This window comes from Giraffa tippelskirchi, chromosome 10 (genome assembly GCF_054371585.1).
Source record: "Giraffa tippelskirchi isolate mGirTip1 chromosome 10, T2T-mGirTip1v1.2.pri, whole genome shotgun sequence".
NCBI lineage: Eukaryota > Metazoa > Chordata > Mammalia > Artiodactyla > Giraffidae > Giraffa > Giraffa tippelskirchi.
The window spans coordinates 140,364,495-140,380,528 of NC_137284.1; the positions used below are offsets into that span (position 1 = coordinate 140,364,495).

Consider the following 16,034-nt stretch of genomic DNA (forward strand, 5'->3'; position numbering starts at 1 on the left):
CTTTTTAGGAAGAGACACAACTGGGAGGACACAGCTAGAAAGCAGCTGTCTCCAAGCCAGGAAGATGTGTCATTAGGAACCAGATCCATCAGCACCTTGGTCCTGGACTTCCCAGTCTCCAGAACTGTGAGAGAGTAATATCATTTGCTTAAGTCATTCATTCTATGATATTTTGTTACAGCAGCCAGGCCAACTAAGACACCAGGTGTCCACAATCAGGCAAACTGCACTGCTCATATATGTCAGGGGATACAGGGAATATTAACTCAAAATAATTACTGAAAAACCCTGTATCTCCCATGCATTCAACAAATATTTAAGAACCACTACCCTCCAGACAATGATAACACAGCCTGGAGCCAAAAATGGAGCCTTACTCTTATGGGGTTTATGTGCAACAGACTTCATCACATGGCTAGCAGTTCAATAAAGGGATTTCTGAGTGTCGAGTGAGCTAATGTTCTTTCAATACAGTTTTTTCAACTGATGTAAGGATGGACTTCTGAAGAGATTAACTCCACACTCACTCACATAAAAGCTTATTAGATACCAGACATCGTATGAAGCACCTCAGATTTTTGAAACTTGTTATTACATCAGCCTCATGGAGGTGACATCTTTATCCCCATTTTACAGATTATAAAACAGACTTGAAGAGGTTAAAGTAACTTTCCAGAGTTCACACAGCTTTCTGGTTAACAGAGCCAGTACTCAAGATAAGGTATGTAAAGTGTTAGTTGCTCAGTCATGTCCAACTCTTCGTGACCTCATGGACTGTAGCCCACCAGGCTCCTCTGTCTACGGAAGTCTCCAGACAAGAATACTGGAGTGGGTTGCCATTTCCTTCTCCAGGGGATCTTCCCAACCAAGGGGTCAAACCTGGGTCTCCTGCATAACAGGTGGATTCTTTACTGAGTTATGCCTGATTGTAAAACTCTGCCATAACCATATATTCATCATTCACTGTGTTATGCTTATGTATGAAACACAGAGAATCCTTTATGCAAATAAATGCCTTCTACTAGCCAGGAAACATTATTCTGAAAGCCAGAATGCTCTTCTGAGGTTTGGGTTGCCCAACTTTGGCATCTCTGGGGAGCTATCCATCCCCAGAAGAGGTAATTCTCAGGTGATGCCAGGGAATCTACAATTTAAGCACCACAGATGATCTTTTTCAGATGCGTACAAACCCCATTTACTGTTATTCTATAGAGGAATTGCTTTTGCCTATACAGTTACTTTTTAACAAATGAAAGGGAGCAATTCCAATTCTTATAATTTCAGAAAGCAAAGTGACTTAATTAGATTGATTTCTTTTGAAAACATCCTTATTTAGATATAATTCACATGTCATAAAATTTACCCATTTAAAGTGCACAATTCAATGGCTTTTGGTATATTCAGAGTTGCACAACTATTATCATAATCTAATTTTTGAACATCTTCACACCTTTTAGCAATCTCTGCTCATTCTCCCTAACACCTGGCCCCTGGCAACCACTAATCCACTTTTTGTCTCTCTGGATTTGCCTGTTCCAGACATTTCATATAAACAGAAACACACAATGTGTCTTTTTTGTGTGTGATTGGCTTCTTTCACTTCGAGTAACATTTCACAGGTTCATCCATATGGTAGCAAGAATCATACCTTCATTCTTCTTTCTTACCAAAAATTATCCATTGTATATATATGCCACATTTTGTTACGTTTATTCATTCATCCGTTGATGGGCATTTGGGTTATTTCTCCTTTTTGACTATTATGAATACTACTACTATAAACATGGGCTTCCCTTGTAGCTCAGCTGATAAAGAATCTGCCTGCACTGTGGGAGACCTGGGTTTGATCCCTGGGTTGGGAAGATCCCCTGGAGAAAGGAATGGCTACCCACTCCAGTATTCTTGGTTGAGAAGATCCCCTGGAGAAGGAAATGGCAACCCAGTCCAGTACTCTTGCCTGGAAAATTCCATGGATGGAGGAGCCTGGTAGGCTACAGTCAACAGGATTGCAAAGAGTTGTACATGACTGAGCAACTTCACTTCACTATAAACATTCATGTACAAGTGTTTGTGCGGGCCTATTTTCATTTCTTTTGGGTATATTCCTAGGGGTGGAGTTGCTGGGTCATATAGCAATTCCATGTTCAACCATTTGAAGAACTACCAGACTCCTTCAAAGCAGCCATACCCCTTTACTCTGATCAGCAGTGGATGAGAGTTCTGTATAGTCCACATCTTCACCAATACTTGCTAATGTCATTCCTTTTGATCACAGCCTTCCTAGTGGGTGTGAAGTGGCATCTCACTGTGGTTTTGACTGGCATTTCCCTAACAATTAGTGATGCTGACTGCCTTTTTATTTGTTTACTGGCAATTTGTATATTTTCTTTGGAGAAAGGTCTATTGAGATTCTTTGGTTATTTTCCATATGATCTTGATGGACCTGATTGGGGACTTCGTTTAACACTGTTCTATCCTACAACTAGAGATTAAAAGTCTAACCTTGACCAAGCATCTGGTGAGAAGGAGACACACGTGATGGATTATAAGGATCTCATTAAAAACCCAGCTTCTCCTAAGAAGAAAGCTAGTCTGAAATTGGTGCCCTAATGACAGAAGGAGAACAGGAAGTGGCAGAGAAGCCTGCATGCTTGTCAAATGCAAATGGATCAGTTAGGAGGTTTTCAGCTTTAAGTAACAGGAAACCCAACTCAACCAATAAAAGAAAAGTATTAACATACCTCCTCTTGCAACAAAAATCCCAATGATAGAGCAGTTTGTCTGATGCCCAGGCTCTGCTCATCTTTTGCCTCTGTTACCCCCACGTCTTGGTTTCTGCCCTCAAGTCTCTCACTCCGTGATCACAATGTGGGCACCAGGGCTCCAGGCCTCGTATATTCCCAGAGCAACACCCAAGGCCTCCAGGGGACACGTGACCCAGCCTTACTAATTTGCTTTTCAACTTTCCCAGGACTCAGGAAACTTTCCTCAAACCCCATTGGCCAGAATTATATCACATGTCCATTCCTAAACCTAGGTATGGATGCTGGCAAGGAAAGTGACAGCCTTGGGTTAATCAAAGATTCACCCAGGGGGCTGGGTAGGGAATACCCTTGAAAGGCTGATGCTTGAACAAACTCAAGCTTCTATCAGTCAAGAAGGATATTAACACTCAGGCCTCAGCAAACATCATTTATCACAGCTAGAGGGGGAAATTATGGAAAAAAGACCTAGGAGAGACCTTGACCCTTTTATATCACCCTCTATAGATATATAGAGATTTTCCCGAAGGACATTATAGACCACCTGTAACCTTCTCAGTGCCTAGTAATCCTCACTCTAAGGACATTATTTATGTGGGTTCAAGCTGTCTATAAAACAAAGGGTTGGTCCAAGTTCTCCTGGCTCTAAAAGACTGTCAGGTCCAAATGGACAGTACTCGTGGGTGGGCGTGGGTAGGTATGGATAAGTAAGGAAGTCCAGGGACCTCTAGAATTCAGGTCCTGGTAACAGGAACATAAAGTGGGTGGGTGGTCAAAAGCCAGAAGGAGCCAGCGTGGGAGAGGTGAGTGGTGGGTGGGGAATTGCTAATGATCAGCTGTTTTGGACCACCTGAGACTGTGGCCAAAATCATCCAGGAAACCATGGATTCAGTGTTCTCAAACTTTGATTTCTTATTTACTGTAGTTGTTTGTTTTTAATCTTCTGACACCAAGAGAGGAGCACCCAGGGAAGGCAGGTGGCAAAGGCTGAGCTGGGGATGCCTCCCGGAGCAGATGCTCTGTGCACAACTGCATTGGTGAGTGGCTCCAACTTCGACACACCGGCCCTGAACACGGCCTGAAAGTTCCAGACCCCCAGTTACTTCCCTTCCCAAGTCTTTTTGCCTCAGAAGACCTTGGAAAACCAGCAGTGTTGGGGGGACTGGGAGTTTTATTTGGAATAGCTGGGCTCGGCGCCCTGCACCTTCTGGCCCACCTGGGGCCTGTAGAGGGGCTGCACCTGGGACCCCCTCCGGAGGCGGAAGCAGCGGGCATGCACACAGCCTGGCTACATCTCCATCTCCGCTTCCTGGGTGGCAGGCCAAGGGAGGAACACGATGTAGTTAGGCAGATGTCTGGGAGCTCAGGGAAAGTAAAAAAGGAAGTAGGGAATTTGTCTGACAGACCCCAGCGAGCAAAACTCGCATCAGCTTCAAGCAGGAGGCTTTCCTGTTATTTTTCCTCCACTTGAAACTTTAGGAACTTCGCCCAGGCAAGAAAATCTTGCACTGCAGCACCCAGTACGTGAGAGGAAGCGGGTGAAAAGAATGTGGCTTTTATTCATTATTCACTCAACATTTACTGAGAGCTTATACTGTACAACTGCACTGGTATAGATGCCGTGAGGGATTTGAAGGCTGCCCTAAACATCTATCAGCAGGATGACACGTGTATGGAGAGGAGAATACACAGCAGTTAAGAGCCAGATATCTAGGGAGGGCTGCCATTTACTAGCTGTATGACCCTTGGCAAGTTACTTACCCCTCCAAGCCTCAGTTTTCTTATCTGGAAAACGGGGATAACAAAAGCAGCTAACTTTTAGGATTATTGAAATCAGAGATAATACATATAAAATAGTTAATACAGCTTCTGGCTCAGAATATTCCTCAACAAATGTCAATCACTAGTAATTATCAAGGGAGCAGAAATGACTTTGTCACAAGGATAAGCCTGAACCTGTTTAAATTTATCTTGAACTCTTTACATTGTGAAGTATAAGACACACAGTGAAGCACACAAAACAAGTGTACAGCTTGATAAATTACCATAATTAAGCAGATCCATTAATCACTCAAAGAAACAGAACATCATCAAGACCCCTGAAGACCCATTTGTGCCCTGTCTCATCAGTACCCAGGGGGCTCAGTGGTAAATAATCCACCTGCCAATGCAGGAGACACAGGAGACATGGGTTGGATCTCTGGGTCAGGAAGATCCCCTGGAAGAGGAAATGGCAAACCACTCCAGCATCCTTTCCTAGGAAATCCCATGCACAGAGGATCCTGGCAGAATACAGTCCACGGGGTTGCAAAGAGTCAGACATGCCTGAACGTGCCCACAGGCACTCAAGCATCAGTACCCACTCCGACCCCCAGGAATGTAACTGCTATCCATTTATGATAACTCTTCCTTATTTCTCTATGTAGTTTTACCATATAAGCATCCATCCATAAACACTATCCTTCATCTCCCCATTTTAAGAAGTTTATAGAAGTGGAATTACACATGTATTTTTTAAAATCTTTTATTTATTTGGCTGCAGCGGGTCTTTGTTGCTGCGCTCTGGCTTTCTCTAGTTGTGGGGAGCAGAGGCTTCTTTGTTGCGGTGTGTGGGCTTCTCTTGGGCGGGGCACGAGCTCTAGGGGTGCAGGCTCAGTAGTTATGGCGCAGGAGCTTAGCTGTCCCGTAGCATGTGGGATCCTCCCGGACCAGAGATCAACCCAAGTCCCCAGCGTTGGCAGGCAGATTCTTAACCACTGGACCACCAGGGAAGTCCCACAACATGTATTTTTTTAAGTCCTTGGCTTCTTTTGCTCAACAGTTTGTGAGCATCATCCATTTTTACTTGTAACCATAACTCACTCATCTGTATTACTGTATAATATTCCATATGTCACAATATATATATTGCTTTTTATTATGATGCACATATGATTGTTTCTTACTTTGCAGCTATTGTGAATGCTATTGAACATTCTTTAGGTTTGTACATAAGGAACAGTATTGCTGGGTCATAGAATATGGGTCCGTGCTATAGACTGAATGTTTGTGTCACCTCAAAATTCATATGCTGAAACCTAACCCCATTATGCAGAGAAGGCAATGGCAACCCACTCCAGTACTCTTGCCTGGAGAATCCCATGGGTGGAGGAGCCTGGTGGGCTACAGTCCATGGAGTCGCACAGAGTCGGACACAACTGATGCGACTTAGCAGCAGCAGTAGCAGCAACCCCCATTATGAGGGTATCTAGAGGTGGAGCCTTTGGGAGGTGATTAGGGCATGAGGGGAGATCTGTCATGAGTGGGACTGGTGCCCTTATAAACAGAGAGACCTCAGAGAGCCCTCTCACCCCTTCCATCATAGGAGGGTACAAGAGAAGATTATCATCTATAGATTGTGTCTGGCCTGCACCAGACACCAAACCCACCAGCACCTTGATCCTGACTTCCCAGCCTATGGAACTGTGAGAAATAAATTTCTATTGTTTATAAGCCACCCAGTCGTCTAGAGGAATTTTGTTACAACTGAGACAATGTGTTCAGCTTTAACAGATGATGCCAGATCATGTCCCAAACTGGCTGCACCCACTTGCATTCTTACCAGCAATGCATGAGAAGTTAGTGGCTTTGTATCCTTGTCAACAGGCAGTTTTTTCCCATCTTTTTAGTTTTTGCCATTCTGGTGGATGAATGGTGGTATCTCGTTGTGAATTTAATCTGCGTGTCCCTAATTAGCGATGCTGTTGAGTATATTTCATATGCTTATTGGCCATTTAGATATTTACTTCCTGCAAAGTGCTAATTTCAGTCTCATTTCTCATTGCTCATTTCTTCTGTTCAGCTGCCTTTTCTTACTGATTTGTAGTTCTTTATATAGTCTGGATGTGAGCCCTTTGTTGGCTTATGCTTCACAAATATCTTCTAAGATTTGCCTTTTCACTCTCTTTATGGTGTTTTGATGAATAGAAATTCTTAAAGTAATCCAATTTATCAACCTTTTTCCTTATGGTTACCATTTTTGTATTCTGTTTTAAGGAACACTTCCTTTGGCTGAGGTCGTGACACTATTCTATATTGTACTCTAGAGGCATTAGTTTTACTTACTCATTTAAATGATATTACAATGAAAATTGACTTCTGAGTAAGGAATGAGGTACAGTCCAGGTTCCTTTTTGTCCCATGTAGCTATCCAGTTGACCTAGCACTATATACACGGTTTCCCTGGTGGTTCAGGCGGTAAAGAATCTGCCTGCAATGCAGGAGACCTGGGTTCAATCCCTGGGTCAGGAAGATCCCCTGGAAAAGGGAATAGCCAACCCACTCCAGTATCTTTGCCTGGAGAACTCCATGGAAAGAGGAGCTTGGCGGGCTACCATCTGTGGGGTCACAAGGAGCTGGACATGACTAACACTTTCACTTTTTGTATGTATTTGTATGTATGTGTGTATATATGTGTGTGTGTGTGTATATATATATATATATATATACAGAAAGAGAGAGAGAGAGGTATATATGTGTACATTTTAATTGAGATATAATTGACATACAGTGTTATATTACTTTCAGGTGAATAACCTGATTCAATGTTTGTATATATTGTGAAATGATCACCACATTAAATCTAGTTAACATCGTCACCATTGTAGTTACAAAATTTTTTCCTGTGATGAGAACTTTTAACATCTATTATCAGCAACTTTTAAGTATTTAATACAGTATTATTAACCATACTCACCCTGCTATACATTACACTGCTTATTACTTCTTACTTTGCATGCGTGCTCAGTTGCTTCAGTCATGTCTGACATTGTGGGATCCTATGGGCTGTAGCCCACCAGGCTCCTCTGTCCATGGGGATTCTCCAGGCAAGAATACTGGAGTGGGCTGCCATGCCCTCCTCCAGGGGATCTTCCCAATCCAGGGATCGAACCCTCATCTCTTATGTCTCCAGCGTTGGCAGGCAGCTATTTACTTTACATCTTATTTATTTTATATTTACTTCTTTTATAGCTGGGAGTTTGTACCTTTTGATCACTTTACATCTACTCCACCTACTTCTCCCATCCCTAGCTCCTCACTAGCAAAACTACTCAAAAATGCTGCCTCTTCTGTCTCCACTTTGCAAACCCATTCTTTTCTCAACCCTATGTGACCAGGCTTTCACCCTCACCAGCTACCAAATCTCCTCGTCAAGTGGCCTTCAGGTCGCCAAACCTTTTGGTTAATTCTGTATTCATCTTATTCAGTCCACCAGCAGCATTTAGCACAGCTGGTCACTCTCCCCTTGAACACTTTCTTCCCCTGGATTCCAGGTCAGCCTGGATTGGTCTCCCACCTCCCTGACTGTCCTCCCATTCCTCTTGGCTCACCCTCTTCAACGAGCCATAGGGTTAAGATTTCAACCCTCTTCACTCTGCACATTCACTGGCTTGGTGAGCACAGCCAGGGCCCAGGATCTGTGCCATCTTGACAGGGATGGCTCAGTCTCCTTTCTATAGCCCCAACAGGGATCTAATGCCTACTCAGCATTTCAGCTTGGAATCGTGATTTATATATTCCACCTGATGGGATCAAACTTGAACCTGCTAGAGTTGTGTCTCCAACATAGTAAATGGTATCACCATTCTGCTGGTTGCTCAGGGAAATCTTGGGGCTCTTATACTTTCCCTCTTTTCCTCACACCCCACATTTAAGCCAACTGTCAGTCTTATTGGGCCCACTTGCATCTGTAGACACCCTTCGCGTGATGACTTCTCTCTCTCCTGCTACCATCCTAGTCCCAGTCACCACCTCTTACTTCATCATTTGTTTTTTTTTTTAAATTTGGTTGCGGTACATGAGATCTTCCTTGCAGCATGTGGGCTCTTAGTTGCGGCATATGAGATCTAGTTCCCTGACCAAGGATTGAACCTGGGCTCTCTGCATTGGGAGAACGGAGTCTTAACCACTGGACCACCAGGAAGTCCCTTACTTCGTCATTAATGCGACAGCCTTCTAATATTCCCCCTGCTTCCACTTTAGCCATACTTCAGATAATTCTTCGCACAGCAGCTTTTAAAAATGTAGATCAGATCAATTAATGACCCTGCACCAAACCCTCCAAAGTTTTTTTTCCCCCATTGTTGTTTGAACCATGCTCAGCATAAAACTTAACACTGAAACATGTATAGTATCATATGTGAAATACATCGCCAGTCCAGGGTCGATGCATAAGGCAGGGTGCTCAGGGCTGGTGCACTGGGATGACCCTGAGGGATGGGATGGGGAGGGAGGTGAGAGGGAGGGTCAGGATGGGGAACAGATGTACACCCATGGCTGATTCACGTGAATGTATGGCAAAAACCACCACATATTGTAAAGTAATTAGCCTCCAACTAAAATTTTAAAAAAAATTCTTACTATGCACGACGAAGTTATGCCTACCTCTCTGAACCATCTTCCAGCACTGCCTATTTCACTCCACTCAAGCCCCGGGACTCCTTGCTGTTCCCCTCACATATGAAACTAGTTCCCACCTCAGGACCCTGTATTCACTGCTCCCCTAGCCTGGAATGCACTTTCCCAGATCTTCATATGAATGGTCCCCTCACTACACTCAAGAATCTGCCAAATGTCACATTTAGCCATCTTTATTGCCCACTAATATAGCATACCCTCCCCTCCAAGACTTATTCCCTCTCCCTGAGCTATTCCTTTTCCCTGCTGCAATATTTCACAGAACATTTACTACTCCCTGACGTTAATGTTCAAGCCCTCCTCCCCACCGCAAGAACATAAGCTCCGTGAGGTCAGGACCTCGTCCATCATGTTGATCAGTATTTCCCTGACTCCAGGAACAGTGACTGGGGCTCAGAGAGCTTCTGCTGGTTTGATGAATCAATGTATGAATGATTCAGGCCAGGCCAGTGTGACATGGTACTACAGGAGAAAACCTCTCTCCCCAGTAGAAGAAAACGCAGGAATTGGTGAGCTAAGTGGTATGGGTGGTCCATACGGTGATGAATAAGCTGCTCCTAAAATGAGGGAGTTGGAAGTGGTTATAAAAACCCAGGACAGTAATTTCCCATGTTCCTGAAATAGTAGTATCTTAATGGTGATGCATAACCCCTCTAGACTACTTCTATACAATGACATATAACTTGGCTGATAGAGCCATCTCCAATGAAAGAAAATCATCTTCACCTTAGTTACTGAGATTTCCAAGTTCTGTGTTAACCACCTCAGGGTAAAGTGTGTGGACTCACATTTAAAATGTGGCTGCTGCAAATGACTTTTAAGAACACTGAGGAAACTTGAACTCCCACCAGCAGGTGAGCTGACACCCTCTTTACCCTCTGTTAAGGGCTGAGCTCCCAGCTCCTGCCCTGCAGCCGGCCTTGAAATAAGATGACATTGCCACTTCAGTTCACTGTTGAATCGTATTTTCAATGACTCTGTGGTCATGCTTCTGAGATCAGGCTGCACATTACCTTAGGGAGATGCAAAGCAAAGCTGAAATTTGCAGGCTGGCACTGCATTTCTGGTTTGATGTTGACTGAGAAACATGGCCCAGGGCTATGAAATGAAGAAAATGGTTTTTACCCTGTCTCTTAAACCACTCAGGCAGCAGAAAATAAGCAATTGGACCCAGTCATCTGGCCTTCAACCCCTGCGGTGTATGTTCTCCAGGGACAGGGAGTGAGCGAGCACAGGCCTTCAACCTGTGCTGTGGGTGCTGATGAGGACCTGTGGGCAGACTCGACAGCAAAGGGCACTGCAGGTGGCTCCCCAAACATGGGCCACTTGGGGTCCAGTCCAGGCATGGCCGCTCCTAGGACCAAGTCTAGGAAGGAAAGGCCTAGCTGGAGCAGAGTATGTATCTGCTTAGTCACTCAGACGTGTCTGACTCTTTGCGACCCCATGGACTGTAACCTGCCAGGCTCCTCTGTCCGTGGGGATTCTCCAGGCAAGAATGATGGAGTGGATTGCCATGCCCTCCTCCAGGAGAATCTTCCCAACCCAGGGATCGGATCCAGATCTCCCGCATTGCAGGTGGATTCTTTACCATCTGAGACACTAGGGAAGCCCTGGAGCAGAGTGGTATCCTGCAACATGGCCACTGATCTCAATCGCCACATTTGCATTTAAAAACCATTATGGAAATATATTTTACTTAGAGGAGTGATATTCAAAGCAGGCTGTCCTCTCAGCAAAGTGATAGGGACCACAGCGCAGTAAGGATGCTCCCAGGAGAGTCAGAGACTACGTAGGGGGACAGAGGGGTGAGAGAAGTCAAGCTTCCCAGCATATCTCTGAAGCGTGTAGAGGTCTTGCCTCAACAAACTCATTTCAAGAAGTCTGGAGCACTGCATTCAATTGAAGTACAGCTGTTTTCCGTTTAGAGTTGGCTTGAGGGAGTTTCAGGGACTGAAATTGACAGTTTCAATTTTTGGTTTCCAAATTCCTTAACTGAAAGTCATAATATGGTGACCACATTTCCTGAATCCAAACTGGATTCAACACTGAACTGTCCCCTAAACCACAGGGCATATTATCATGGTCTGGAGAAGGCTGAGGGTCTATTTGGAAGGTTCAAGACAACTTGTAGGAAAAGTAGAACACCTCTAATTTGGATGATGACTTCTGCTCTCCTCTAAAGCAATTCAACACTTTTATAGGGGTTCTGCCAGCAAAACTGAGTCTGGGAGGCAGCAGGAGAGAGGACACAAGATGGAATGTAAAATTTCACCATCTTCATTCAAACATCAGCCTGGAGGTAGGAGGATGACTTAGGTGGTTGGTCGCTTTTTGCCTCAATGACTCTGGGCTTTTGTTTTGTTGTTTTTTTTTTAAAAAAAAATGAACTTGAAAGTTGCTTAAGCTCTCTGGTACTTTGGTCAAAATTCTTACTGTAAGGGACTTTGTCAGATGAGTGAGATTTCATTCCAGGTAAGGTCAAGTTCCCTTTGTCTCTGGTGCATATCAAGCCAACCCACTCATCAAAGAGTGCTCTCCAAGGTACATCAAGGCAGGAGTCAACCTCCATGGGATACAAGGGCAGCCTCAAAATTTGCTATTCTATGGAGCCTGGAAAATCCCTGACTACTCCCATCTCCCATGGGATGGGGATGATAGTAAAATGGGTACACCTATTGATCAGCTAAACTGAAATAACTAAAAAGGGCTTTTCTCTTCATGTCCTAGTGGATTCCGAATGACAGAGGCTGGTGAAATGACAAGGAGTTTATGGGATAATATCTTTTCTCCATACAGCCTGGATTGCCAAAAGCCAGCATTCCATCTTACAGATAGGATGGCCTGACCCCCTCCCTTTAATTCCTTTTCCACGGTTTCAGTCACTGTTGGAACCTCCAACACCAAGTAGATCAAGGGAAGGAGAGAGTGAAAACTGAAAACCATAACACTGTATTAAGGACTCAGCAAGACAAGAAGCCAAACCAATGTCTAGTATAAATTTAAAAATAAATCGTGGACCTGAATTAACCAGCCTGTGTGTGGTTCAGACAAATCCAGGTAACAGCAACAGCATCACAGGCTCTTTTTCTGGGGGTGGTCTGGATTGTGGGTTTCATTGGCCCAAAGAGAGAACAAGTCTTAAGGCAACATTTCAGAATGTACACAGCCCACCCACTCATTAAATCCCCTGGGGCAAATGATGAGAAACCATTTCTCTAATGCAGATCATAAACTATAAGAAAAAATAAAATCAATGGCCACAGAGAACTAAATACAAATTTAGGGCTTTTTTCCCCCCAGAGAATTTAGAAGTTCCATTTGCCATGTTTATAAACTAAGAACTAAAAATTTAAAAGACTAAATGATAATAAGTTCTAAATATATTACTAGAACTAGGAGGCTGGGGAAGAAAGGGAAGTACCAAAAATCACTTGTTATAGGGGCTTCTCTGATGGTCCAGTGGCTAAGACTCCAAGCTCCCAATGCAGGGGGCATGGGTTTGATCCCTGGTCAGGGAACTAAGATCCCACATGCTGCAAGGCATGGGAAAAAATAAAATCACTTGTTGTAATGGAGAAGAATCAGAGTGGGCCACTGGGAACAGAGAAACTCAAAGGGAAGTGACTCGATCCAATGGGTCAGAGCATAGAACTCAGACCAACATCCTAGGATTCTGTACCCAAGATAATGCCAAAGGTGTCAGGAGGTGGGCCTGGAAGGCCAACAACGGTGAGAAAAGTTTAAATACACAGAGGAATCTAGAGAAGAAGATAAAGATGGAACAACTGAAGGGGGAAGCTGAGAAATAGATGAAAACTTGGGGGAGCCGTGACAAAGAAATAAACATACATGAACTTGTTCATTTAAAGTATTAGCTTATCAAGAATTGTAACTCAAAACAGAATCATCACAGTAAGTCATTGCTACTCTTTCAATTGTTCAACTGCTCTAATTCTTATATCTTCAAAGGGTCAGCTTCTACAGCTCACAGAAATGGGAGAAAGAGAATTATCCTGCAGGTTTCTGGTGAAAGCAATTATACCTGTGGGCTGAAAGATGTCAAGCTAAGATTCTTGACTCCTAAGCCTGGACTCCTAAGAGGATGTCTGGCCACTTTAGTTCAAAGCAAAACACCAGCAGCTGAGAGCTGCTATGGAGAGGAGTCTCACTGGTGGATGAGCAGGCCACCAGCGCCTGACGTTTAGCAGTCCATATTCACTATTAATAATGATCAGTCAATATTTTAAACCTTTGCACATTGGCACATTTTCTGTAATAAGTTATTGACTTTCCTAAGGCAGGACTTGGTGCTGATTAGACCCTACTGTCTTCTAGAAGTTCACCAGACATTAGTTTAGTGTGATAATATCTGACCAGCTTTCAAGATACTTTATTCTTCTTGGCTTCATGAGCCAAACTGTTGTAGTTCAAGGTATGTTCTACTTAATGGAGACACTGATTGGAGTGTGCCGCTCCCATGAGCCTGACACAAATCACACCATTCTCCCCAAACAGCTGTCTTAAGGTTAACAGTTGACCTGGGCAGAGTTGTGATACAATTCACAGGGAGGGCTCCAAGGTGCAGGAAAAGGCATCGCTGCACCTTTTATTTCTCCTGAAGTGTGGTCTTTCCCTCTTGCATGCATCTTGCTTATCTGGATGAGAAGTTAATAATGGTGCTGGGAGAGAGATGCTCTGACAAACCACCTCCTGTTTTCATGGATTTAACCAGCGTGAAGTGCCTGACTCTTCCGTGCTGTATATCTCTGCCAGCCAACAAGACTGGCAGCCTGGGATGTGCCAAGTTCTTGGCTCTAAATTGCAAAACAGAGCAGTATAGGAGGGAATTTGTGAGTTAGCTGATTTGCAAACACTGCAGCAAGTCACCGTGTACACATTTGTTTATGTGTACCTATTATTTCTCCCAGGCAGCTACCTGGATGCCTTCCTGACAGAATGTGCCACTGCTCAAGATACCAAGGCTTCCTTCATTCACGCTGAAATGAATGCAGCTTCTTTTGCATCATTTAACCAAAAGAAAAGTTTCATTAAACAAGAGTCACAGAGCCTTTCAATAATTATTTGAGGAGTGCCCCCGATGTCCCTCAGAATCAACATCAGGTTTTACAGACGTGTCCACGAAGATGCCAAACAAATGGAGCCAACCTGGGAATTCAGATGCATGAGGAGCCACGCTGACACTTGAGGGGGGCTGGCTGAAATTTTCCTGACATGTTAGATGCGTCCCAACTTTCTCTAAAAGGTGCGTGGATGTTCTTTCCATGCCCCCAACTCCAAATATGTTTATTATCACCACATATCCAACAACAATAGACCTGACCAAATGGATGTGCAAAGCATCTTGACTCTTCACCATAAAGCTACAAAGTAGGTTCCTGCCTTTCCCCTCGATTTACAGTTGAGGAATCTGAGGCTCAGTCTGGTGGGGCAGCTTCACCAGGTCCAAGTGGTAGGTAGCAGAGCCACAACCTGAACACAGATGCACCTTACTCCAGAGCCTGGATGCTTAAATTCTACTGTCAAAAGATATTTAGATGACATTACAGAGCACTGGTTTTCCCTTCTTCATTTTCCAGAAAGATCTTTCCATTCGGCATAGATGCTCATTTACAACTTCCAGTGCTGAAACACCATTTCGCTGGTAGAAAAGTGAGACTTAAAATCAAGAAGTTTTGATAAAATCAGAAAGAGAAGAAGCTCTCAGGGTTAATTTGTTTTTCGTTTTCCTTTTAACATTTTTCTAGTACTGCAGGGTCACAAGTGCCTAACCCAGAACTAGTGCTTGCCCCAGGCAGGATAACTTTGGTCATCTCAAAGAAAGGAAGGTTCGTGCAATTTGTAAAGATCTTACTGAATCCTACCTAACTGGGAGGCAAATTATAACCATCTTTTGTCTGTCTGAGGTTCTACAACATGTGCTGGAGCTTTTTAGAGGCAAGGTACCACACAAATGCAAATTAATAACATTATAAATCAACTCAATTCCCATAAGGATAACCATTTAACCCAGCAAAAAAAGAAAAAAACAAAACAAAAAACACACAAGGCCCCAGACTATGACAGTCTTTGTCAGAAAATATATTTATTATTGATAGTGAGTGAAGTAAAGATGTCGGTATTCATGGTAGAGGAGAGGTTGCAGAAGCCAGGTTGCCTTTATATTTATAAAAAAATGCCTTATTTCACTTGTAATCAGAAACATTATTCCAGTAAAAGAGGTACGTTTTCTCTTTTTGTCTTCTTACACGATCACCATAATAAGTTAAAGTAGCTTTTAGACAGTCAAGGCAGAAAAGGAAAAGGGAGAAACCTGACATGCCACAGTGTAGCCAATTCCGCCAACACCGCTGGCTGGAGATGGAGGAGATCTGGCCTTCTCTTCTCCCCACCCCAGTGACCTCAGCCCTTGATTCCAAGCCCCGGCTCTGCGGGAGCCCAGGTTCACCAAATGATGGAGCCTGGTTAGAAGAGGAAGTTGAATAGAAAGTACACAAGGTGGAGGTGGAGAGGGCTGCCTTTCTTTGTAATCATCATAAATGGGGTTTATTAACACCACGGCATGTCCTTGACGGATGATCCCTGATCTAGGCCTTGGCTTTTCAAACTGCTGCTGATCAAACTGTGATAACGCTTCTGCTGAATTTGCTCTCCGATGTTCCTCTGTAATGATCTTCTCTTTACATGGGTTGCTTTCTTACTAGGAAAAAAAAAAATGTTCCACCTCTGGAATTAATGTTGAAGGAATTTTCCTTCTTCTAAAAGTTGATTTTATCCTCCCTTCTCAAGCATGCTCTG

At 43.7% G+C, this 16,034-nt stretch overlaps 1 protein-coding gene across 3 annotated transcripts in view; it reads right to left on the minus strand.

Moving 5' to 3' along the window:
- Nucleotides 1–15,301: 15,301 nt before the first annotated feature.
- CHCHD3 (coiled-coil-helix-coiled-coil-helix domain containing 3) overlaps nt 15,302–16,034 on the minus strand; it is a 289,394-nt gene continuing 288,661 nt past the window's right edge. For 2 of the 3 annotated variants that reach the window (XM_081532914.1, XM_081532915.1), the window contains one exon: nt 15,302–16,031. In XM_081532914.1, coding sequence (XP_081389040.1) covers nt 16,008–16,031 — 24 coding nt within the window. In that variant the 3' untranslated portion in view covers nt 15,302–16,007. The remainder of the gene's footprint in view (nt 16,032–16,034) is intronic. The other variant, XM_081532916.1, reaches the window with a different exon arrangement.